The sequence below is a fragment of the Cucumis sativus genome, assembly GCF_000004075.3.
Source record: "Cucumis sativus mitochondrion chromosome 1, complete sequence".
Lineage (NCBI taxonomy): Eukaryota > Viridiplantae > Streptophyta > Magnoliopsida > Cucurbitales > Cucurbitaceae > Cucumis > Cucumis sativus.
Window position 1 is genome coordinate 707,540 of NC_016005.1, and position 26,118 is coordinate 733,657.

The following is a 26,118-nucleotide window of genomic DNA, read 5'->3' on the forward strand; positions in this document are numbered from 1 at the left end:
TCAAATCCTTTGAGCCTTGTTTTGTCTTCTTTCTCTTTCTTCAGTCCTTCTCTCGCAATATTCTTTGCGCCTTGCTTTCCTTGATAGCTGCTAGCCTAAAAGGTAATGAAGTTGGAAGGAACTCGACGGAGTTGACGAAGTTGAGATCAGAAGCTCGCCAGCCCTGAATTCTCATTAATAGAAGGGATTCACTGGATGAAAGTGTGACGAGAGTCAGACGTGAAGAACTGCTCTGTCTAAGTTAGCGCGTAGTGGGGATTTCTCAGTCCGTTCGGAAGCTACTGTAGGAGTTCCAGAGATTGACCGATACTGGGAAGATCTTCAGAGACGCCCACTGCACCTGGGAATCTTTCTCTTGACTTCAAGGCCCAGCCCTTCATGAAAGGCCAGCCCTTCATTAGTCAAGGGAATGAGAAGGCCCACGGAGCGGTATACCAGCGGGAGCGGGGGATAAGTGGAATTCCCCCATTCAAGGAAGAAGATGGGAATCGAGTGAGGATCTCTTCTCGCTGTGCTCGCATAGCTCTTGGTCTTCTGGTTACGGGCTATTCATTTTTGATGAAAGAAGTAGGATCACGTACGGATTGAATTGAACTCGACTCTCAGATAGAGGCGTCTTGCCCAAATTCCCCATGAAATGAGAGAGAACTTCTCCTTCCCCATAAAGGGAAAATGTCCTGATTTTAGGCTTTTCTTCTATTAGTAGTAGTAGTAGTAGTAGTAATGATATTTGTCGAAGATTCCTTTCTCAAATTCTTTCTCATATTTCTAAATATTAGTGGAAGGCAATCGCATCGCAAATTCTTTGCGCCTCCAATTCCCCGTCACCTGTCCATCAAAGAAAGGTCCAGGTGATTTATCCGTAGTCCGGAGGACTTTCCGTAATTAACCGAACTTTGCGCCTAGCCTTCGGACCTGTCTTATGGCACCGCTACGTGGGGTCTGAAACTGCTTTATAAAGGATCATGACTCTTTGAATTTCATGGATAAACAAGTCCGGAGGACGGGGTCCAGATGCGCGAAGCGAAGCGACTGGAAGGCGCAAAGAATATTGCGTTGATGAGTGCAAGGCTTAAAGATTTTTCTACCGCACCGTGGGGGAGTCAGAAACCGCATCTTTGCAAATATGAAGGCGCGAAGCGAAGCGCATGAATTAAAGAGAGAAAGATAGGCTGAATTCATTGAGTGAAACCTATTCAAACCGTCGTCAGGACCCTTATTTCCATTATTTTGATATCTCCGAAAGTCAGGCAATATCCATATTCAGTGGAATTCAATATTCTTTCAGTTCCATCAAAGAAAGGTCCAGGGTCCTACGTCCGCAGGGCCAAAGAAAGGTCCAGGTGATTTATCCGTAGGACCATCCATATGGAGGGAAGTAGTCCGGAGGATTTATCCGTAGGACCATCCGTAATTAACAGAAGTAGGACCATCCATATGGAAGGAAGGACTCTAAAACGGAGTGGGCAAATTTCATTGATCCATAGTCGCAGTGAATTGAGAGACCAGATCGATCCAATTCCGACCTGTGAAATCGTCTTGCGCCATATGTACTGAGATTGTTCGGGAGACATGGCGAAAAAAGAAGAAAGTTTTCAGTTCCGTGGCCTATTCATTTCATTAGCATTTTTTTGAGGATTCCAGCCCGAGAAGAACGAGAAGAAAATGTATGGGAAAATCATATGCAAAATATATCATAATTATTGCCCATTATTCTTTCTTCTTTAGAAAGATCCGAAGGCCAAATTTTCGGAATAGGCGGTCTCTGACTTTCCTTTTTCGTACTAATCCTTATATCAAAGATCTTTCAAAAATCTCAAAAAATCTTTTCAAAGGAAGGGCTTCCTTTTTCTTGTTCTTTCTTTCCTCATTCTCTCCTTGACCTCCATAGTCCTCTACTTAATACGACAAAATCTCACTACTCTTTTTTTCTAGTATTTTTGTATTAACCACGGGCGGCTTGGTTCTCACCACTTGTTCTTTTGTTGATGATCCATCCGCTTCTTCGGAGGATTCCTTCGACCTCCAGGTCCTCTCGGAGCCTTGGCCCGTAACTCCAAATAGCGCGGAAGAAACCTCTCTTTTTAATAGAATCAGACGATTAGAAAGAGAGGATTGTATCTTTCTGCTGGGAAGGGGTCCAGGTCTATTCTGGAGGGAATCTGTGAAGAGGACTCTTGATTCTTATACAACTCAGGAGGACTACGATTTCTTCCTCGAGTTCTCAAAGAGAGATCTGGAGATCCGGGAGCTGAGACACTCCTGTTATCAAAAGTTTTTTGAACTTCTTAATGAGAACCCTGACCTCGTGGAGAAAGCCCCCTGCGATCCAAAGAATTGCCTTATCCATTTCTTGGAAGAGAAGCGCGGCGAGCTGGACTCCTTTACGGAGTTGAGCGTCAAAAAAAGAGACAGAGAAGAAATCGAATTTCTAGAAGTGGAGAAAAATTGTTTTTGAAATTCTGAAATGACTGATGGAATTTCTTTCATTATCTTTCTTTTTTGCGAGAAAATATGGGGTTTCTTTCGGGTCGAAGGAAAGAAAGAGAGAAGGAAGTGGTCGGTCTCATCACCAAAGAAATCAAGCTGCATCTTTCCAAGAAAATAGCGAGACCGAAGAGGAGAGGTTTGAGGGAGGGGTTTCGATGAATCATACATATTTAGGAGGTTGGTTGAAGATGATGTTACCCGGCGTTCAGAACCAGCCTTGAAGTTCATTCATTTGAAAGAAGGAAGAAGTAAGGAAATGAGACGACTCTTTCTTGAACTATATCATAAACGGATCTTCCCCTCCACACCAATCACGAGTTTTTCTCCATTCCTCTCGTATATCGTCGTAACGCCCTTAATGCTAGGTTTTGAAAAAGACTTTTCATGTCATTCCCATTTAGGTCCGATTCGGATCCCTCCGTTGTTTCCTTTTCCTCCCGCACCTTTTCCTCGAAATGAGAAAGAAGATGGTACACTCGAATTGTATTATTTAAGTGCTTATTGCTTGCCAAAGATCCTACTTCTACAATTGCTAGGTCACTGGGTTATTCAAATAAGTTGTCTTTTCTGTGGTTTTCCCATGTTAAAACTTCCGTACCAATTCGGTCGATCCGGAATGGATCGGTTAAACATTCTATTAGGGAGCCTGGTCTTGACTCTTCTGTGTGGTATTCATTCTCGTTCGGCTCTTGGAATCACATCCAGCCGTGGTTGGAACAGTTCGCAAAATCCAACCACTTCACCTACTTCATTGCCCCCAACCCTTTCTCGTACCTCTATTGAAACAGAATGGTTTCATGTTCCTTCATCGATTGGTTATTCCTCCCCGTTCGTCTCTCTTTTTCCAATTTCGGTCTCTCTTAGTTTACAAGATTGAATGGCTAATTTCGGACCCTCGATTCGATTGTTTTCCAAGAAAGCCAGGTATGTAAGCCGTGTATCTGGATCTGGGAGGAAGTTCAAAGAAGGGCTTTCGCTTTAATCAAATCATTAGAATGATAAGACTTGGGGACGACTTCTCCTATTTCAAGGAGGACGAAAGAAAGAGAGTCAAAGGCATAATCCTATCACTCTCTCTTTGTCTAACTTGTTCAAATCAAAAGAAAAGAAAGAAAAGAAGGATATACCATTTGACTCTAAAATCAAGCTGCATCTTTCCAAGAAAATAGCGAGACCGAAGAGGAGAGGTTTGAGGGAGGGGTTTCGGAATTTTTCTGCTTTTCTTTTTCGGTATGCCGCTCCGCGATCAAGGAGCGAAAGAAGCAAGTGGGCTGTGGTGATGTCAGAATTTGCACCTATTTGTATCTATTTAGTGATCAGTCCGCTAGTTTCTTTGATCCCACTCGGTCTTCCTTTTCCATTTTCTTCCAATAGTTCAACCTATCCAGAAAAATTGTCGGCCTATGAATGTGGTTTCGATCCTTCCGGTGATGCCAGAAGTCGTTTCGATATCCGATTTTATCTTGTTTCCATTTTATTTATTATCCTTGATCCGGAAGTCACCTTTTCCTTTCCTTGGGCAGTACCTCTCAACAAGATTGATCTCTTTGGATCTTGGTCCATGATGGCCTTTTTATTGATTTTGACGATTGGATTTCTCTATGAATGGAAAAGGGGTGCTTCGGATCGGGAGTAATCACTAGTGAGAGGGCGATGCCTACATTAAATCAATTGATTCGTCATGGTAGAGAAGAAAAACGGCGCACGGACCGTACTCGAGCTTCGGATCAATGTCCCCAGAAGCAAGGAGTACGCCCGCGTCTTGCAACGAGAACACCGAAAAAACCTAATTCAGCTCCACGTAAGATAGCCAAAGTACGGTTGAGCAATCGACATGATATATTTGCTCACATTCCGGGCGAAGGTCATAATTTGCAGGAACATTCTATGGTCTTAATAAGAGGAGGTAGAGTGAAAGATTCGCCAGGTGTGAAATCCCATTGTATTCGAGGAGTCAAGGATTTGCTGGGAATTCCGGATCGAAGAAGAGGCAGATCTAAATATGGTGCAGAAAAACCAAAATCGATATGAATGGAAGATGCCTCTGGAACTTGTTTTTCTCGTCGAGGGAAGAACCACTAAAAACTCGGAATCTCACTACTTCCGAATGACCTCTCATTCCGTCTACTACACTAGCCAAGAAAGAGTGTATTAGAGACTCCATTCGCCCGTGAGTAGAGGTGCAAAGAATATTGCGGAGAGAAAGGCGGAAAGAATATTGCGGTTCAGTCAGGCGCAAAGAATTTGCGAAGAAGGCCAGACAGGTCCGAAGGACTATCCATATTAACCCGTCTGTCCGAAGGACGGGATATTCTTGGGGATTTGAGATGCGTTCATAAATTCAGTTGACCACTTCTGACTTAGTCTTGCTACACGAGACGAGTGAGGGGTTCAGAGATTGAGCTCGCGGATAGCTTCAGTCTAGAAATTTCAGAAGCATATGGAATCAATGAATAGAGGGAGAAGGCCTCCTTTGTCGATTTGCGCTCCTTAACATAGGCTTTCCTGGAGAGACTTTCTCCTATTAGAACCTACTATTTGGAGGACGTAGAAGGCATCAAAATGCAATTCCCCGCTCCCGTCAAAGAAAGGTCCAGGCGCAAAGAATATTGCGAGTCATGATCTCCAGCTCGAGTTTAGGAAGAGGATCTGGGCCCACGTAGCGGTATTGTATTCTATGAATACGAAAGGGTATTAGAGGTTGAATGAGTTGTAGAGGGAAGAATATATCGACCGATCCCCTTATTTATTATTCATGAAAGAATCGGAATAAAGAGCGGAGCCGGCTTCGATCTAAGATGCTGAAGACTCAGTAACTTCAATCGTAAGCGAGAGTCAGCGGGACCGATCGGGGAAGGTTAGAATAGACCAGTTGAGGATAGGGATCGGGAGTAGTATGATGAGTTCTGAGGTATCCGTAATTGCATTGAAGAAAGGCCCTACTTTGGAGTCCGTAGAAGTCCCCTTGTTCATTGATTGCGCTCATCAACACCTTTGGAGTTGGCTTTCTTCTTTATGAGACTTTCAGTCTTCCTTTCTCAAATTCTTTTCCCCCCTAATCGACGATAGGTCGTCTGAATGAAGCTGAACCTTCGCCTTGTTCATTGACTCCTCTCCTATTCGCCTATTTTTTGGTCCGAAGGCGTCACAGGTCCTCCGGACTGCGACTGAGGCGCAATGAAATATGCCTTGAATGATTGAATGATTGAGAATTTGACTTTGGAATTTCACGAAAAAATCTCATTTCTCCCTCCGTAGGAGTCTCCTCTGGCTTCTTATCTGAGGTAGGAGTCTCGACCGAGTAGTAGGTTCTTGTCTTTTATTTCGATCTACGTTAAAGACCATAAAGGCAAGATTGCTCATCAACCCGGTTCTTGGGACATTACAAGAAAAGGATAAAGAGAAAGAAGCCTCGCCAATAAGGCATGAAAGAGCTTACCGATCGAAGTTATGCTTCGGCAACTGTAGCGGATGAGGCATCCGAGTATAGAAAGTCGAGCCACTATTCAACCTCTGAAACAACCTATTCAACCGCTCCGTGGGCTGAGACTGAGGCTTACTCAGCCGATGACGCTGCCTATCGGTCTCGCCCCTACTCAGCTCAGTCTGACCCTTCCCGCGGATCTGACTAAAGATATCTTCCCTAGCCTGATGCTGAAAGTTCGAGATCTGACCTCTCCTTTTGAGTCTTATGACTTTTTAGTGGAATTAAGAGGTCCTTCGCAAATTCTTTGCGCCTTGCCTTAGGCTTTTCTTTTAGAATAGCCGCAACTCAATGAATTCAGCCTCTCAACAACGCAATATTCTTTGCGCCGCGTAGTGGGCTTACCTTTAAGACTCCTTCTTTTCAGTTCCATAAGACTCATCTGGAGCTTTTGTTTTTGAAGGCTCAAAGAATGATCGGAGCATGAAATTCAGAGAGAAAGAAAGGCTCAAAGAAGATTGAGAAATCCATATTAACCTTTGGGACTTCTTTATGAAATCCATATGAAATTCAGAGCGGTTCAGAGGTCGAAGTGGGTTGAGTCCGTATCAGTCCTTGTGCCCTCTTTGAAGCAGAGGTCATCGACCGCCTTTTAGTTCATTCCCCATTATCTCGTATATGAAGAATAGAATATTCCCACGGAGGCTCAAAGAATTTGAGAAGGAGCTTTGAATATTGCGAAAAAGGAAGGGTGCGCGTGCGGAGGCAAAGAAAGCCATCAACTTCTAATTCCCCGGTCTAGTGGACTCATTTCCCTGGATTCCTACTTCCGAGACACCTCTTGATCCGAGTACTTCCCGCCGACCCCTTTCTTCTTATATACTCAAAATAGTGGAAAGGGATCTACCGAACCTTCCCCCTCCTTGATCATACTCATTCACATTCTTCTTATGCCGACCTATGAGATCAGGCTTGAGTTCGGCTAGCCCTCTTTTTAGATATTATGTTCAGTGAGAGGGAAAAGAAGGGCAAACAAAGAGGTGTGGGGTTGCTCGGGCCTCTATCTATTCTCTCATTGGGTAAGCATTTTCTCGAAAAAGACTGTGAAGGTCTTGGAAAGAAAGAAGGAATCCAGATAGGAATCATTACTAAAAGAAGAAGTCACGGAGAGAAGGGAGAGTCAGGATCGGTCTTGAACCAGATCGGCGGGATAGCATCTTGAGTCCTTGAGTGCTTGGCTCCCTATCACATGATAAGAAGAATTCGACCATAGTCTAATTGAGCTGGGAGGGCCATTGAATAATCGAATAGATAGGAAGACTGTAAAGGCAGCGAGATCTTTTTTTCCCGTGTAGTGGGTTGGATGAAATTTGGAGAGGGGATTACTTTGTCCACTAAGGGAGAGAAGTACTATTCAAAATCTTAGTCTTTGGTAAGGCCACTTAGAGGTTCAAATCCTCCACTCTGATTCCATTCCGTCTGGTTGGAACATCCTATTGGCGGAATAGAATGAAAGCATATTCACCCGTACTCTCCCGCCGATCGACGGTCTCTATCATCTCGAACTAATCAAGTCTTTTCCTCTTCTTTCATGAAATATTCTTTGAACCTCCCGCTCCGTGGGAATTGAACCGTTAAGCCCACTACACGGGAAGAAAGCCCACCTTCCAACTAGTGGATTTCAGACTCGTCCTTTTTTTTAAGACTCCTTCAAATTTCAGGCAAAGAATATTGCGTTGCGTGAGATTCCACTTCAAATTTGAGAGAAGCTGTTAAATCCTTTAAAGCAGACGTTAGGCTCAATTCAAAGTATCGGGATCTTGTAGACCGCTCCTCTTGAGTCTGATTCCAATAATATCCGTCACCTTTCATGCAGCTGCTTAAAAAAGCGCAAAGAAGCGAATCCTAGGCTTGATTCATGAAAGCTATAAAACAGACGTAGGATCAATGAAATTTGATGATGATGAGAGTCCGTCCGAAGGTTCAAAGTTCGGTTAATTACGGAAAGTCCTCCTTCGGTTAATTACGGATAGTCCGACTTCCTTCCATATGGATAGTCCTACGGATAAATCCTCCGGACTGCGGACTCCGGACGTAGGATAAATCCTGCGGACTGCTTCGGTTAATTACGGATGGTCCTACGGATAAATCCTCCGGACTACGGATAAATCCTCCGGACCCTGGACCTTTCTTTGACGGTGCAAAGAATATTGCGGATTTGCGTGAGAATGAATTTGCCTGACGAAAACCCTACCCGACCCCGACTCGGGCATATTATATTCATGGGTCGAGAGTTTAGTCTTTCTCTTTCTTTACCACCAACGGCTTCTGAAACGGCAACTACAACTAATATGGAGCGTCTCCTTAACTCAGCCTTTCATGTTCATGATGAAGGATGAGGCCACTTCTTCAACAAGATCTCATGCCTCTGGCAGTCGAGTTCGCTTCCTTTGTTCCACGTCCCTCTCTCCTATTTCTACTAATAACGAAAAAAGACGAGATCCCGCATCCGGAAAGAACTCCTTACTTTGGAAAGAGATAGAGAAAGATGGATGCTTCTGACTAAAAGAAAGTTCAGTCAGAAAGCCTAGGGGCGTCCAATTCTCTTAAATGAGGCTAGGGCTAACCGCTGCTCCAGGTCGAGCAGCATTTCATCCTCCACGAGCCACCGATGGGGTTTGGCTTCCTCGTTCTAGATCTGGTCGGTTGGGGAGCTCCCTTTTCTTGGGAGTTCATCCCTTTCTATAGTTCATCCCTCGTTCTTACTTCTTCATACCACATACATATTAGCTAATAATTGCTTTTTCTTTCCACTTCTCCAGCGACGAGAACACCGGATGGTGCTGGAATCCACTACAGCCCTCTTCCTCTTGAGCATATTTGATGCCCGTGAACCTCTAAGCTCTACAATCGCACATTCAAAAAAGAAGTTTGAAAAATCCTCGCAATATTCTTTGCGGGTCAAGACGAGGGGTCCTCCGGACTATTCAACCTATTGGAGTCAAAAAATCAAGGTCCAGATGACAGGCGCCATAAGACAGGGATATTCTTGAGTTTCTGACTCCCCCACGGTGCGGTAGTCCGGCAATATTCTTTGCGCCTTGCACTCATCAAATCCCCCGTCACCTGTCCGGAGGATTTATCCGTAGTCCTACGTCCGCAGTCCGCAGGGCCAAAGAAAGGTCCAGGTGATTTATCCGTAGGACCATCCATATGGGCCAAAGAAAGGTCCAGGTGATTTATCCGTAGGACCATCCGTAATTAACCGAAGTAGGACCATCCATATGGAAGGAAGTAGGACTATCCGTAATTAACCGAAGGAGGACTTTCCGTAATTAACCGAACCTGGCACCGCTACGTGGGCCTGAATTATCGAATATTGCGGAAAGAATATCCTTTTTTTTCTATGAACTAATATTTCGGAGCCTTGTCTACGAAGCAAGTTGTTCAGTCAGCGCATAAATCGTCTGCGAGTGTAGAGTAGTACCATTAGCCTAAAGGCTCCGTATCCTGAGCTATTGGAACTATGACTCCCGCGCTCCGTAAACTAGGCTCGGCCCCGGGTCTCGTCTCAAGCTGTGGTATAGACGACTCCCGTCACAAATCCAGAAAAGGGTAGCTAGTGCCCTTAATCGATTGAAAGACTTCTCCGTGGTTGCAACCACACCTACTCTTAGTCTAGTCTTGTGACCTGGGCTTTTGAGGGATTCCCTGAAAGCCTTCGCAAGAACCGCTTTCTAGTTGGATTCTATAATAGCAGATAAGGAGTCAGAATCAAAATCCCTCGTAGGTCGAGCAGCTTCTACATCCAGCCTCCTACCCTATCTGATGAAACTCGGTCCCTAGGCAAAATCTTGTGCCTTGCTTGCTCTGTCTAAGAATTCCTTAGAATTCTGATAATGGAACAAGGGATCTAGCTGCCGAAACAAGACCTATGCACCTATGAAAGACCTATTCAAGATCTCATACGAAAGCTTTGAGTGATCGACGAGATGATAACTCTTATGCTGCCTCAGCTGCAACGGGAGACGATTCTTTTACCGATATTCCCTCGTCGACTCTGTCCTCTCTCGTTCGCCCCGAGACCGCCCATCCAAGCTAAGGGAGAGGTGAAAAGAATTTGAAAAGCTACTTTCTTCTTCTCCTTCGTAAACTAAAGAGGATGAGTTCGAGCTTACTCTGAATGTCCCCTTTCTCAATAGTACTTCCGAAAGAAAGAGAGGAGAATCGCAACTCATATTGCATTGAGCCTTCCCCTCTGATTTTATGGATCGGTCGATATATTCTAACCTCTCACCACTCTTGAAAGAGCATTGCTTCGCACCTCGAAACTGCTCAAGAAAGATCAATGAACAAGGTGAAAAGTCGCATATTGAATTGCGCCTCCGGACCACTCCTCCTTCAGCATAATCTATAAGAAGATTTGCACCGGGGATCATGACTTCTCGCAATATTCTTTGCGCCTGTGAAAAGTCAAGAAAAGAAAAGAATAATGAACTCATTAACGATAATGAAAGAAGCTCAAAATGGGAATGAAAGAAGAATTATGAATCTGCTAGATTTCAGACATCTTTGTGCTAGATTTCAGATGAATCCGCGGAGGGAAATGCTAGGTTTTGGGCCTATAAAGTAGCAAGAAATCATGAAAAATCAGTCATTTTTCGACAATTTTCGTTAAATAGAAATCTTTGATTTACTATGAAAAAGAAGCAAAAAAGCCGGGAAATAGCAAGGCATTGTCCTATTTGATTTTCGAAATTCACATTGATCAGTTCTAGTTTGAGTTTCTGGTCCGGAGAAAGAGAGGTCTATTCTTTATTTCACTCCAGGTTATGAAAGAAAAATGATGATTTCATTCTCGTTAATGAGCTTCTTTTCTTTTCTTGACTTTTCACAGGTGCCATGCAATTATAAAGTAAAGGGTCCAGATGTTCCGTTCCATAAGACAGGTCCTCCGTTTTAGAGTCCTTCTTCTTCTTTCTGGGAGTCCTCCTTCGGTTAATTACGGATGGTCCTACTTCCTTCCATATGGATGGTCCTACTTCCATATGGATAGTCCTACGGATAAGAATCCTCCGGACTCCGGACTACTTCGGTTAATTACGGATGGTCCTACGGATAAATCACCTGGACCTTTCTTTGGCCCTGCGGACTGCGGACCCTGGACCTTTCTTTGGCACTCCGGACTGGATCTTGTAGCTCAAAACCTACTATTTGGAAGAAAGAAAAGGAAAGCAGGGAGACAAGACTACAGTTCCCGCTCCGTCTTCCGCGTAGTGCGATCTATTTTTTCCTTCTACGTCCTACGGACTCTTAATCTACTCAAAGGAAAGCCTAGACTGATCGATCTGGGGGGGGATAATGAGATGAAAAGCGAGAGGAAAAGAATCAAGAAAAGTGTCTTTCAACAAGGGCAGAAGCCATAGAGTCACCTCGCCGAAAGGAATCCCCCGAGGCAGTGGAAGTCGTCGCTCTTGCTGCAGATGAGCCAGTCCCACCAAGGCGCTTATAGCGGGGCGTATTTATCCTTTACGTGTCCGTCCAATCATCTAAATCCGAGTACCTTCCTTACTCAAGCATGAATGAGGATCCGAAACTCTTTCCTCACCGCTCCGTGGGCTTCAAGAGCCACTACTACTTCTACTTCTAGAAGAACAAGAAGAGCGGCAGCAAGGACAGCAGGCACAAGAGCCTCTGCCTCCGAAACAGGGACGGATGCCCCTCTCATTTCTCATTCAAGATCTCATACCCTGGTCGAGAAAAAAGCCCTTGCTTTCAATGCGCCAGTGGGAGTGAAAAATAGACTTCTGGGGAATCTTTCTTATTCAATGGAAGAACCTTCCTGTGCCGCACCGCGTAGTGGGGAAGAGTGGAGATCCCACTCTGAATCTTGAGTGATAGCTTTAGGCAGCTTCACACCCCCGATCCGGTCGGTCTAGGCTTTTCACTGGTACGAAAGATAGGATTCGTGGACTCACTCACAAGACCTTGTACGATTGAAAGGATGTAGTGGTACGATTAGATCGAATAAGCCCTTCTCGCTAATAACCAAGAATTTTCCTTTATCATGGGTAAGGACAGGCTCAGATAATAACCTCTATTCGCAATGCTGACATGAATAGAATGGTTCGCATCTACTAAGATAAGATCACCGAAAACATTCTTTGAATACTTGAAAGAGAAGGAAAGCCGTCAGTCCTTTAGCAAAAAGAAAGGTCAAGATGACATTCTTTATTTAGGATCAATGAAATATGAGAGGCGCCATAAGACAGGTCCGAAGGACTATAGGGAGAAGGACGAGGTTCAAAGTTCTAATGGATAGTCCGGAGGACCGAGGAGAGGATCAAAGAATTATCGAAGCGAGAGGTGCAAAGAATATTGCGTTGACAGGGATATTGTGGGCATGTCTTCTTTTTCTTCATTTTACACCTAGAGAAATTCTTTCTAATTCCTTGGGAAACTCCTTCTTTTATGGGGATCTCTCAAAAGGAAGTGTCTGAAAGAGAAGGGCAGAATCATCCATACCTCTTTCAGCCCTTGTTCATTGAGGCGGTTAGGAGCAAGACAACGAGTTGGATCGGACAGCTCACTATCAGAGTTGGGCCTAGTAAGGATAGGTTTGAATTGCAGGTCTCGGCCCTCGGGTTTCGGAAGAAGAAAGAGAAAGCCCTTGTTCATTGAGGCGGGCAGACAGGGAGAAGAAGGGAATGGGGCGTGGAAAGGCCACTAAAGCGAGAGGTTCAAATCCTTCCGTCCCAGTCTTCGATGAGAGGTGGGAGCTTCTCGTCATTCTTGACGAAGAATGCAGAATGAACTCAATCGGTACTCCACCCAGGAGCTCATTCAAACTCCCCAACCAAGGCGCGATAAGCTGCTCGACTTAGAGGAAGGAGAGGTGCGACTTCCTGGTCCTTTTTGTGCGGTATTCAGTTCCGGAAGGCTCTTATTAGAAGCTTCACACCGAGCTAACTAAGCTGCTTTATCGAGGAGTGGGTAGAAGCTAGGGTTTGAGATTGGTATGGCATTGAATGAGATGGGGCTTATTTATGCTGAGTTGGATCGAAAGATGTCCCAGAATTAGACGAACTATGAACTCCTCATACGAGGGAAAGGTGCGAAGCCGCTCTCAAGAGTTCACCCGAAGGAGAGGTGCGAAAAGATGCTCGACATTCAAACTAGAAAGTGGAGTGGAACAGCGCGAGACTAACCCGCTGGGTCAGAGGAAGGTAGCTGTTGTTGGTGCAGAAATGCGAGGTTACGTACGAAGGATCGGAAGTGGCAGTTCTTCATTATGAATGATATCCCCAGGAACTCTAAAGAACAAGGGAAAGGGCTAACTTCAAGACTCAGCTCGCCGCCCAGAGAACTCTAGTTATTAGGATCCCCAACAGGAAGAGGTTAAGCATCCAGAAAGAAGAGGATAATGCATTCTGCAGGTTGAACAAGAGTGGGGCATCCGGATGGCTTTTCGGTATCAATATCAAAAGGATGGTTCTTGCGAAGCCTAGGGAGAAACTGAAGGATTTAGTGGATAAGGAAAGAATTGAATTTTGATGCCGTAAAAAAAGAAAAAGAAAGGCGCACATTGCGATGATGTGCCATAAGACAGGTCCGGAGGATTTATCCGTAGGACTCTAAAACGGAGGACCCAGAGAAGAATATTGAATTGACCATATTAACTACTTTGGAGCTGGCACACTGGATAGGAGCGAGAAGGCACTTCTGCTTGGGCTTGGGCAATTGGTCTATGGTCGATTCAGTAAGAAATAGGAATTGAGAGTTCTACCTCTAGGCTTTCTTCTTCTTTCTTTTGTTTTAACTCTTGAAGAAAGAAATGAAATTCTGTGAAAATAAGCAAATATGTCAAGGAGTCTATCCACCGCATATAGGCTTTAAGGACATCGTGGCATAACCGTCGAGGTAAAGTAGGGGGACAATGGAAGGATAGAAAGACAAGTAAATTCCGCTTGATGTAGAGGTTGAGTAGGTACCTTAAAGACAAGAAAGAAGTGAGACCCCAGCCCAGCAGCTTTGTTTCCGAGGTTATGTATGGAATGGAATATCTGGGAAGGTATCCCAAAGGGCTGTGTAGGGTTCTTCCTCTATTTATTGTATAGAATACATAATGAGTGCTAGCTTTCTGACTCAGAAGAAAGGAAAGAAATCCCAGGCTCGTGCTTGGGACCGGACCAGATAGGAGCGATATAAAGCAGATTGCCCTAAATTGGATAGGTAGCCGAATAAGATGATCTTAGGGGGCATGCCCAGTTCAAAGCAAGGCCATTGGGTCAAGAGATCATGACCTTGCACTCCTAGCCCCACGAGCCAACTAAGGATGTTCGGAACCTGCCTGCCTGCTTCGAGATCTTTCTCTTGAGTCAGAAGAAAGAGAAATTCTCTGGTTCTCTTCTCTAGCCGGTGTCCCATTCGGGGATAAGTTCTTCAATAAAGGAGGGCTCATTCATCAAGATCAAGCCTAGCGAAGCGAAGCGACTGTTAAGGAGAAAAAAAAAGACGAGAGAGGCTCAATGTAATATGAGTTGCGGAGAGAGAGAAGAATATTGAATCCAATCTTCTATCAAAAAAGGGGTTTTATACCTCACCCCGGATGAGAAAGTGGGTTGGGGAATAGACCAGATTGAGTCGGTGTGCTCCCGGAAGGAAGAGAACGAAAGCCACAGAAAGGGGATAAAGCCGCAGAAAGGGGCATTGAATGAGTGAGTCGTCCGTCTTCTTTCCCTATTGTAGCCCTTCTTCCTTCTCTTGTCACAGCTCTCGTAGCTTTCCTTGCATCAGAAGTTTCTGGCATCTCTATCCATTAATATGAATTCAAAGGCGATAAAGTGACGAAGTAGCTTTCTCTTTCTCTCTGAAAAGGGGCATTAGAGTAGGATAGATGTAATTGAGTCGACCCGTCCGAACCAATGAAACTCCAACGGAGCGCTCAATGCCCACTACACGGGAAGAACTTATCCACGATCTTTGCGCCTTGCACTCCGTCCTCTTGACTCGTTTTTTTTCTCTTCTTAGATAAATGCGCTTCGCTTCGCGCCTCAACTGCGCCCCACTTTAGCCTTACAGTCGAGCCGCTCTCATCACGCAATATTCTTTGCGCCTCAGCTTTAATTTGAGAATATTGCTCAGAAGAATATTGAGCGATAGAAGTCGTGAAGATGAGTTCTCTTTCTTATCTATATTCTTATCTCTATCTTCTTCTCATTAAAGTCTCTTTTGTCGGATAACGAAAAGATATAAGTACTTTCTCTTCTCTTTCTCTCTTAAAGTTGAATACTAACTTGCCACCTACTAAATCCCACTACGCGGTAAAGGAGCGAAGCCTCGATCAATCATATTTCATTGATCCTTTGCCTTTTTCTACTTTCAGTTTCTAGTCGGCGTAGAAGGCGCAAAGAATATTGCGGCAAAGAATTTGCGACGGAGCGGTCCGTATCTGAATTCCGTATTAGAATGATCCCTTCCCGAAGGAACTGCATCGCAAATCTGATGACATGAGCGAGAATGAATAGTCAATGAAAGACTGTGAGAATCGATCAGAATAACTACTATTACTTCACTCTCCCGGCCTCGTCTCATTCTTCAAGAGTCATGGTGAGATCTTTCTCGTCTTATTCCAAATAGTAGGTTTGAATTTCATAAACCCCATTGTAATGTTTTGAATAGTCTATCTAAGTGAATGATCCCTTGTTCATCTGGACCTTTGTTTTTGGAGAAAAAGTAGGGTAGGTCGGCATAGACCAGATTGAGCTGTATCGGCTGGAGAAGTTGTATAAAAAAGATCTCTCCTTGTGGTTTTGCAGTCCCAAGGCCTCATTCAAGGCTTAATCGAGAAAGTCAGGAGATAGAGAGGGGCGCGTGAACTAGAAAGTAAGGTCGGAAGAAGTTGAGTCTGCTGACTCCGTTGTGGTTGTTGAAGACTAATCTTTCTCGAGAACACTACGCGGTACATAAACTATAGCGGAAAATCAAGGTCTTGAGTGCTCTTTAAAAGCGCAAGCTTGGACACATAGTGAGATATGATCACAGCCTTGAGACGAATCCCTTTCCGATTCAAACTCGGAAGCAGGAGCTCAGCAGACTCAAAGACGAGGCTGAATTCATATTCGTCCTAGAAATCACTCTTTAGTCTATTTATTAAGTCGGAGGGAAGCCCCTTCACACAGTTTAGGCTCTTTCTTTCTCAGTCACAGTGGCAGTCCGAAGGACTCGTTCATTCCATATTACGGCGATTCCCCGCATTTTCTGCTAAATTCAAGAAGAGAAGACAGAGTACGAATCACGGCCAGCTAAAGAGAGACTGAATCTCTCAGAACCGGGCAATGCTTCGACCACTGGTCGATCTGCAGAATCCATTTTATACTTCTTTCTTCATACAAAAAAGAGAAGAATTTCTTAATTAGAATAAGAAGAGGAAAGAGAAAGCCTAGGGGACGAGACTAAAGAGGAAAGGCGCTAGGGACCCGATCCGAAGCTCAGGCTCAGAAGGAGCATACAATTGTTGAAAGAACCTCGCGAGCATGAAAGCGGGGCTTATCGCTCTTCTCCCAGAACAGAGTTTAGACAAAGGCACGCTCCCAAAGTCAGAGGCACGCACCGAGGCGCACCAAACTCGACCGAAACTTTTTTTCTCTTTTCTTTTCAATGTCAAAACTATTCAAAACATTAGTATGGACTATTCCGTAGCCTTTTTAAAAGACTCTATTATAAGGCGCAAAGAATATTGCGGCGGGAAGGCGCAAAGTTCGGTTAATTACGGAAAGTCCGACTTCCTTCCATATGGATGGTCCTACTTCCATATGGATAGTCCTCCTTCTAATGGATAGTCCTACGGATAAATCCTGCGGACTGCGGACTCCGGACCCTGGACCTTTCTTTGATGGACTGGATCTTGTGGGCATGTCCGAAGGACTATTCGCTATGATAAAATAGCTTAACGAGCAAGGCATCCTTAATCTTGTGAGAGTTGCTGGAAGCAAGGGGAAATCACAGTAGAAAAGGAGAAGCTCTCATTTGATTAACACATTCAGATTGGGAAATCGGTCTTGCTCATAGCATACAACTATGAAAGAGCATATTTCATACCCTAGCTCATCCCCGCTCCTGCTCGCCCCTCTCCCTACGGTCGAGTCTCTTCGCCCCTCTCCTCTTAGCCTCGAGCTAAGGATAACCTCTCCTCATATCGGGCATAGAAACCCCCTCTGCTCTTGTCTCTCACTGCCTCCACTCGGGGTTTGAGACCTTCCTTAAGGTTCCTGCGGTCCTTGATAATCACATTGGATGTCCATGATCACTCTTGTTGAATGAAATATGGGGGGTCTCCTCCTTCGCCTAATGAATATGGGGATCTTCCTCTCTCCTCCGATCGTTGACCTTTCCTGTCCAAGAGGAGGGGTTTGAACGTCCAAGAAGCAAAGATCTGACAAGTCTAAAAAGAGAAAGAACCTTACATAGAAAAGAGATCATGAAGAGAGCTCATACGACCAACTTGTCCAGCGACTGCCACTGAAACTCCTTCTTCCACAGCAAGATCTACTAATACTAACGGATGTGGTGACCTTGCTGCTTCTGCCTAAACTGAATTCCCCGAAGGGCGCCTCGACCCCTTGATTTATGGATGTTCATTAAATAGTGGGACTGATTAATGGAACTAATATTTTGGAAAGAGGTTCAATCACCTAAATTCAATCTGTTCCCACTGGTGGGAATCGAACTTTCTTTCTAAAGGCCTTACGATCTCATGAAAGAGCTTACCGATCGATCTTTCTACTAAGCGCGACTTCAGCTACAGCTTCCAACAAAAGAAAAATCGAGCCCTCACTCTCGCACAAGACCCCTTTATTTATGGATGTTCATTGAGCCTCAATGAAACTCATCTGGAGCTTGATTTTGACAAGGGAAGAAGTACCAACCAGAAAGTGAAAGCAGCCTAGTGGAAGGCGCAAAGAATATTGCGAAAGCGAGACAGTATCTTTTCGGAAGCTAGAGCTTGAAAGCAAGCCAGCGGTATGAGATCTTCTTCCAGTTGAGGAAGAAGCTAGAACTAGAAAGTAGGAAATAGTTATATGAAATCGGCAGAGACCAGGAAGATTAAGGATGCCTTGCGCAAAGAATATTGCGAGGATTATGAGGGTATTTGGGTATTAACTCATAACTGTAGAATGAGTCAAGCTAGAAGCGATAACTACCTACTAAAGCTTGATAAAGTCCTTCTTTGTCTTTTCAAAGTCAGAGCTATCCCTTAATGTTCAGGGAGCATCTGGACCCGTCCGTAGGAGTATTTTATTATGGAACTGACGATTTGAGGTTAGTGACTTCTAACCGGGCTAGTCCTGATCATCGTTCGAGGATGCCTCAAAGGGGACTTTCTGCCTTTCGCTCCGTGGCTTTCTTTACGTGGGCCGAGGAAAGAGGCTTCGACGCTGAAATGAAGGGGGTGGGCTTCAGTCGATCGGGGCTTCCTTTGTTCACCTCTTTCGAGAATTCTTTGAGCCCTCCGTTAGGCGCAAAGAATATTGCGAGACCGCGTAGAAGGAGTCTTATGAAACCTGGACCCTTCTTTCCATATGGATAGTCCTACTTCCCTCCATATGGATGGTCCTACTTCGGTTAATTACGGATGGTCCTACTTCCATATGGATAGTCCTACGGATAAGAATCCTCCGGACTCCGGACTACTTCGGTTAATTACGGATGGTCCTACGGATAAATCCTCCGGACTACTTCTAATGGATAGTCCTACGGATAAATCCTGCGGACGTAGGACTCCGGACTACGGATAAATCCTGCGGACTGCTTCGGTTAATTACGGATGGTCCTACGGATAAATCCTCCGGACTACTTCCATATGGATAGTCCTCCGGATAAGAATCCTGCGGACTCCGGACCCTGGACCTTTCTTTCTTTAATGGATAGTCCTACGGATAAATCCTGCGGACTGCGGACGTAGGACTCTAAAACGGACCGCAACAAGATCAGTTCCACAGGTCCTCTTGACTATTCAACCTATTACACAGCTCCGAAGGAGGCTGAATTCATATTCGGAAATCATTAGTTGCACTCATCAAATCCCCTAATGGATAGTCCTTCGGACCTGTCTTATGGCATCTGGTCCATCTTTTCTTTGATTTACTCGGGCCTCCGTAGCTTAATATGGGGATCTGCTCATTCATATGGATCAAAATCAGTCCTTCGCTTCATTCTATATGTCCTTATCAATGAGACGAGATCCAATCCAATTAGGAGGACTTTTCTACCTTTTCCTTGTTCATTGAGGACCTTTGTTTTTGGACTTCTTAATGGAACAGGTCCGAAGGACTCTTACAAGGTAGAAAACTCGTCCTTCTCCTCTCTCCGCAATATTCATAGATTATGCTGAAGGAGGTCCGGAGGACTATCCATATTAACCTGTGACCGCGGGAGGCTCCATAAGACAGGGATATTTGTAGGCGCAAAGAATTTGAGAAAGAATATTGACAAGAAGAAGAATTGAATTTTGATGAAAAAGATAATTCAAGGAAGAAAGCCTACCAGTTCCTTTGTTTACGAGGCTGAGTCAGAAGCAGAGGTTAGGGCAACCCCTACCCCTAGGGCTCGGGGGGAAGGGTACCCAGGGGAAGGTGTGAGATCGGAGGATCGGGATTGGAGTTTCACACATCCCAATTCTCAGACTTTTTCTTAGGGAAGACCCGTCCGGAGGCTTGAAAAGTGGACTTCTTTATCCATGATTAAGCTACGAAGGCCCCATAAGACAGGGATATTGTTGAGGTTCGACCAGTCCTCCGGCGCGAAGAACAAAAATCAGGCTAGGCTCAATGCAATTTGAGAAAGCAAAGATCTAAAAAGAAAGGTCCAGATGACTATCCATTAGGGAATTGGAGTGCAAGTCATGAATAGCTTGACTTTGGAGAAAGTAGCGGACGTAGAAGGCCAAGTTTTAGTGGAATTCTCCGACCTATCCACTGAAAGTAGCGGAGTAGTCTTGTCTTCTTCTTATTCCTTGAAATTCAAAGAAAGTCCTCCCCATTTTTTCTATGGAAGGACGAGGCATAAATCATATTTCATTGATCCTCTTTAGATATTATGATCTTTTTCTGGAGTCCTCCATTAGTTCCGAACTTGGCTCCGCTTCTTTAGAAGATATTATCTTATCTTCTCTCCTCATTTGATCTTTCTCTTATCTTATCAAAATTTCATGATGATGCTTCCTTTCTTTCTCATCAAAATTCAATTCCTTCCTGAAATTCCACTTGATTGTTATGGACTGAAAGAACCCTATGATTCTGCTTTGAGTACTCTGACTCTTCCTCAACCTTCATTCCTCTCCACTTGGGCGAGTCGAGCTTCAACTCATCTGGAGCTTGATTTTCTTTGTCTAGTTCTACCCTCGTAAACCAACTCAGCTGCCTCAGCAGCAACGGCCGGCCGCTTCCTCTTCTTGTTTATGCTGCCAATAGCTCAAACTCATGATTCCAAATTGAGAAATCTCATTGATCAATGAGATTTTGAAGAATGATTAGATTCGTCGAATTTCACTCAATTTCTCTCTAGTGGTATAAATACGCTTCGATCACTCATATTACATTGAGCCTCAACCAAAATAATAGCCGCAATATTCTTTGCACCTCCCCGTAGTTAGGAGTATTAAGACCGGTCCGGAGTCCGGAGTCCGCAGGGCCAAAGAAAGGTCCAGGTGATTTATCCGTAGGACCATCCATATGGAGGGAAGTAGTCCGGAGGATTTATCCGTAGGACCATCCGTAATTAACAGAAGTAGGACCATCCGTAATTAACAGAAGTAGGACCATCCGTAATTAACAGAAGAAGGACTCTAAAACGGAGGACCTGTCTTATGGGGCCTCAGTAGCTTAATATGCTTCAATCTACCATATTAACCTCTTTTTCACATTTGAAAACCTTCTACGTTAGATATTATGATTCTCTTTTTCTTCCAATATCCTCAGCAATATTCTTTGCGCCTCTCATATGAGAGACTAAAAAATAGTAGTTTTAAGGAAGAGGCGCAATTCAATATGCGATTGAGATTTTGATGCCTGAAGCGAGGTGCGAAGCGAAGAGTTTAGGGTTGAAGCTGAAGGCATGCGGGAGTGGTCCGGTGGGAGTGTGAAAAGAGGATAAGTAGATAAGCTTAGTGAATTCACTCACTTAAGAATAATCTCGTTAACGAGAATTCCCCATCTCGAACTAACTCATCCCCCCTTTTCTTTTATGGCGGTTTTTTTCTTTCAAACTTGCAAGGCTCGATTCAATTGAGTTTAGTAGGCTTTCATCGAGCCTTCGTCTGCAAGCCTCCGGCTAGGTAAAAACCTAGGAAAATGTGCATTCGCACTATGATTAGTGCTTTTGATTTGGGTTCATTCTCATTCCTTCCCTGAAACCCGGCATTCAAAGAGTTAACCACCATTTCTCTTTTCACATAAAAAGAAGAGGTTCGTGCGGGGCCACCCTTGTTCATTGATTTCTCTCTTGCTCTTCTTGCAGACTGATGATTTGACTGATTTTAGCCCTTACTCGAGATCGTGCAGGTCTATTTCAGAAGAGACCATAGGTAAGTCAAAGACCTTGTTCATTGAGGCGGTCGGTCAGATGAAAGAGATGTAAAGGAAGATGGTAGCTCTCTCTCCTTGAAGTCCTTGACTAAAGCTTAATAAGATAGTGAAAAAAATGAATGAGATTTGAACCGTACGAATCGAGAAGACGGACGCGCCGGAACCTCATGGGGAAGAAGTCAAATCAGTACTATTCTCAGAGGTCAGAAGACCTCCATACAGAGGCTAGACTTCCAAGAAGAGATCCCAATGATAGAGATCGGGTATCCGCTTGACTTAGCCTATTCAGGATATATAGGAGGAGTCGGAGCCCTAGCTGACCGAGATATCTTCACTGAACTTATTCCTTTTCAATTCATTCCTTCATAATGAGTTGAGGCTGAATTCTCTTAATATTCATTCAGTGTGCGACTGAGAACTAATAAGCTTCAGTAGGGTCCCCGTCCCCTGAAGTTGAAGCCAGCATAGGCCTTACTAAAATAGCGATTTCCCCTCATCAAATCCCCCGTCCTTCGGACTGTGACGCATCTGGACCCGCGCAAAGAATTTGCGAAGGACTATCCATATTAACCTAGCCTCTCGCTCCTAAACTCAGTCGAGCTACTAATTATCTTTCCTCTCGCAAATTTGTCAAGCGACTACGTGAAAAGAGCAACTGCATCTTCAAAGAAGTCTCGACTGATAACGGGAGCTAATTCCGAAACCTTGATGAGAGCCTAATGGGGAGTGCTTCCGATTCTGCTTTGAGTACTTACTACTCATCCATTCCACGTGAAATTGAATCAAAAATCAGATGTTATAATAGAGAAATCAGCCTATTTGGCTAAGTAGCTCCGTACCCGAGCCGAGATAGGATGACGCTACTGCACTGCAACTCGAAAAAAATAGCCACTACTGCCCAAAGACCACACCCTTTGGATCGATCCGACGAGTCTCGTCTGAGTGAAAAAGCTTAGCTTCGCGCCTTTCTCGCCGAACTATCTTATCTGTACGCCTTCGCGGGTTGGTACGGATGTGCGCCCAATAAAGAAAGCACTACGCGCTTTTTCCAAATATGGGTTTAGTGACCACTTTCCGAAATCAGAGATTCAAGTTCATATGGATAAAGAAGATTTAGTGGATTTAAGAGAGTCCTTCGCCTAATGAATATGGGGATGATGTTGGATAAAAGTCATCCATTCATTCTTTGCCTTTTCCCCGTAGAAGGAGTCGACTCAATTACATTCCATTTACAGTCGCTTCGCCTCCAGTTCTCTCTTCTGAAACTCTTCGTCGTCCAAGTATAATTCATACTTGCACTCCTTTCTTTATCTCTTCTTTATTAATTAAGTCGCTTGGCCTCAACTCATCTGGAGCTTGATTTTCGCCCCTCTCCTTACAGTCGAGCCGCTTTCGCCCCTCTCCCGTAGCGTAGTAGGAGATGTAGTGCCTCCAGTGTGCGCTCCTCTTAAGTCTTCTCATATTAATTTCACCTTGCCATAGTAATCTTTGAAAAGAGCAAACTGGTCTGCCTCGTTCATTGACTTTCTTCTTCTCACCTTTGTTTTTGTACGATTTTCAGTCAAATCCCTTTAAGTCTTATAAACGGCATTCTTAGAAAAAGATGTCCAAAGGATTGAACAAGAAAAGTGAGAGCCAGCATAGCCCAAAACCTAGGAGTGGTCAAATGGGGATTTAGACTAGCAAAGTGGGGATTGAACCTTCCCACTTGCCTCAACCCAAAGGAAGAACCGGGTAAGGATGAAAAGAATTTTGGAATGGAACCCATTGACTCAAGTCTTTCCCGCGCAAGAACTGGCTAGACACCCGGATGTGGGTGGGGATGTATCAACGGGTGCATGATCCACGCGTCAAGTACGGGATATGAAAGGAGTGGAAGAGCTCGACAGAGAAGACGAAGGGAAGGAGCTTCTTGGCCGGAGGTAACTAAGATACCTTTTTTACCCGGATACCGGTTTTTCAGTGTGATCATTGAGTACGCTAGATCTCACAAAGAAGGCTTATAGCGAGGCTTTGAACTCAATTAACTGGGATTGTTCATCATCTAAATCAAAGTACAAAGAGTGAAATGCATAGACATGAATCAGGCATGAAAGAGCTTCCTCATCAAAAGAACAAGAGTGCCACCAACGACTTCTAAAAACCTCTCCTGCTCCCCCCTTTCCACCAAAATCAATCTCTCAATATTCTTTCTCAAATTCTTTGAGCCTCCCTCCGAAGGAGTTCTTTATATCCATATTAGCTTAGCTTTTTTGCCTCATCTTTAGTAGGGCTTCCCCGTCTAACTGAAAGAGCTAGAAGAGAGTGGGCCCCAGGAGCGAGACCAGGAAATTCCCCGTGAAGTCAGAGGTCTCGGCCGAGGAGGATCTTCTTTTTGTCCCAATGCCTGTTGAGTCTAATTCAGTTGAGGAAGATGCAGTTTAAGCAGCCCTTTTTTGAGTAGTTCTTTTTCTTGTTCTCCTTTCAGTTCAGATAGACATTCTTGATTTTGTTCACTTTGCTCCCTCCCCCAGTGCAAAGAATATTGCGAGACCTCAGGTTCAAAAAATATTGACTAGACTCTTAAGGCTGCATAAGACAGGTCCTACGTCCGGAGTCCGCAGTCCGCAGTCCGCAGTCCGGAGTCCGCAGGGCCAAAGAAAGGTCCAGGTGATTTATCCGTAGGACCATCCGTAATTAACAGAAGTAGGACCATCCGTAATTAACCGAAGTAGGACTATCCGTAATTAACCGAAGGACTCTAAAACGGAGGACCCAGAGAAAGATTATACTTTCTTTTTAGGACTCAAGATGGAATATGAACTTGGCATCAATCATCACGCAATATTCTTTGCGCCTGGAGAGACTTTCTCTTGTTGGATAGGCTTGATATTCCGCTCCGTAGGTTCCTGACTTGTTATGGGACTCTGAAATCCATATTTCTCTTTCTGACTTCTGACTGGTCCGAAGGCTAGGTTAATATGGATAGATAGTCCGGAGGACTCTTAGCTTGATTTTTCAAAGAAGGTATTGAGATTTCTTTGTTGATGAGGCGCCATAAGACAGGGATATTGATTGAGTTCCTGCCCCTTTCTTGAAAGCTAAGTGAAAGAGCTGAACCTCCTACGCCGCGGACTCTTATCTTTTCTCGTAAATGGGATTAGTGAATTAGCGAGATCTTCTTTATTTTATAAGCTGCTACTTATTCATCCTGCACAAGAGATCCTTCAATTCCTCAAGGTCGAGAAGCTTTTCTGCTTCCACAAGAGCAAGAACTGGGAATGGAATGAGAGGACTCCCTGCGCGATCCTTCTTTTCCCCTTTCCCTTTCCTCTGTGAACCAAGTCTTAATTTCTTTATGTACGTTAATATTACTCGAAAATATGATGAATAGTCCAGAGGACGTCCTTCGGAGTATATAGCGTAGGAGGAGCAAAGAATTTGATCTTTATCCCCCCTCCTTAGCATTTAGTGGAATAAGACTCGTCCGGAGCGCGGATATTATCGGCTATTTAACAGCTTTTTTTCTCCATAAGACTTTTTAAGCTAAAATAATGGCAATATTCTTTGATCCTCCCTAATGGATAGTCCTTCGGACCTGTCTTATGGCACCTCCGGTCTTCTCAATATGCTTTGCGCCTAAGAAAAAGAAAGAATGTCTTTCTGAGACATCACGCAATATTCTTTGCGCTCATTGATAAGGGCAATATGCAAAGCTTTGAGCAATATTCTTTGCTTTTCTCAATCCCCCGTCACCTGTCCTACGTCCTACGTCCGCAGGATTTATCCGTAGTCCTACGTCCTACGTCCTACGTCCGCAGTGCCAAAGAAAGGTCCAGGGTCCGCAGTCCGCAGGGCCAAAGAAAGGTCCAGGTGATTTATCCGTAGGACCATCCATATGGAGGGAAGTAGTCCGGAGGATTTATCCGTAGGACCATCCGTAATTAACCGAAGTAGGACTATCCATATTCAGGAGCGGAATCCAGAATAGACCTCTCAGTATCCGGACCATAAACTCAAACTAGAAGTCTTCATTGATTTTCCCTGTCCTAGGAGTTCTTCTTTCATTGCGTTTTCCCGGCTTTTTTGCTTCTAAATGTGACTTTTGTTAATCTTGATATTTAACGATAATTGTCTAATTTTGACGGATTTTTCATGATTTCTTGCTACTTTATAGGCCCAAAACCTAGCATTTTCTTGTATTTCCCTCCGCGAAGGACTAGTCTGAAATCTAGCAGATTAATCTGAAATCTAGCAGATTCATAATTCTTCTTGAATTCGAGTTAATGAGCCCGTAGTTAGGAGTATTAAGACCGGTCCTACGTCCATTTATCCTCCGGACTATCCATCAAAGAAAGGTCCAGGTGATTTATCCGTAGGACCATCCATATGGAAGGAAGGAGGACTTTCCGTAATTAACCGAACTTTGCGCCTAGCCTTCGGACCTGTCTTATGGGGCCTCAGTAGCTTAAGATGGGACCGGCAAGACCATATTAACCTTTGGGACTTGTTTATGAAATCCATATGAAATTAAGCGGTAGCATGATAAGTTCTTCCATTTTTTTAGCAGAAGTGAGTAAAAGAAGGAGAGGTCTTGCAGCTAAGCTATCCCCATCATCGGTGTGAATAGGCTAACCCGAC

The 26,118-nt window shown here is 44.3% G+C and overlaps 3 protein-coding genes across 3 annotated transcripts, besides 2 other annotated features; all 3 read left to right on the forward strand.

The window, feature by feature from the left end:
* The first annotated feature begins 2,746 nt into the window (after window positions 1-2,746).
* ccmB (cytochrome c biogenesis B) lies at window positions 2,747-3,367 on the forward strand. Its single transcript has one exon. The coding sequence runs from the start codon at window positions 2,747-2,749 to the stop codon at window positions 3,365-3,367; it is 621 nt and encodes a 206-aa protein (YP_004849329.1).
* A 402-nt stretch (window positions 3,368-3,769) lies between these two features.
* On the forward strand, window positions 3,770-4,126 carry nad3 (NADH dehydrogenase subunit 3). The gene has a single exon. The coding sequence runs from the start codon at window positions 3,770-3,772 to the stop codon at window positions 4,124-4,126; it is 357 nt and encodes a 118-aa protein (YP_004849330.1).
* Window positions 4,127-4,143: 17 nt separating this feature from the next.
* Window positions 4,144-4,521, forward strand: rps12 (ribosomal protein S12). Its single transcript has one exon. It carries the CDS (start codon window positions 4,144-4,146, stop codon window positions 4,519-4,521), a length of 378 nt encoding a protein of 125 aa, YP_004849331.1.
* Window positions 4,522-11,959: 7,438 nt separating this feature from the next.
* Window positions 11,960-12,099: a sequence feature (chloroplast-like DNA).
* A 1,549-nt stretch (window positions 12,100-13,648) lies between these two features.
* Window positions 13,649-13,876: a sequence feature (chloroplast-like DNA).
* Window positions 13,877-26,118: the final 12,242 nt, after the last annotated feature.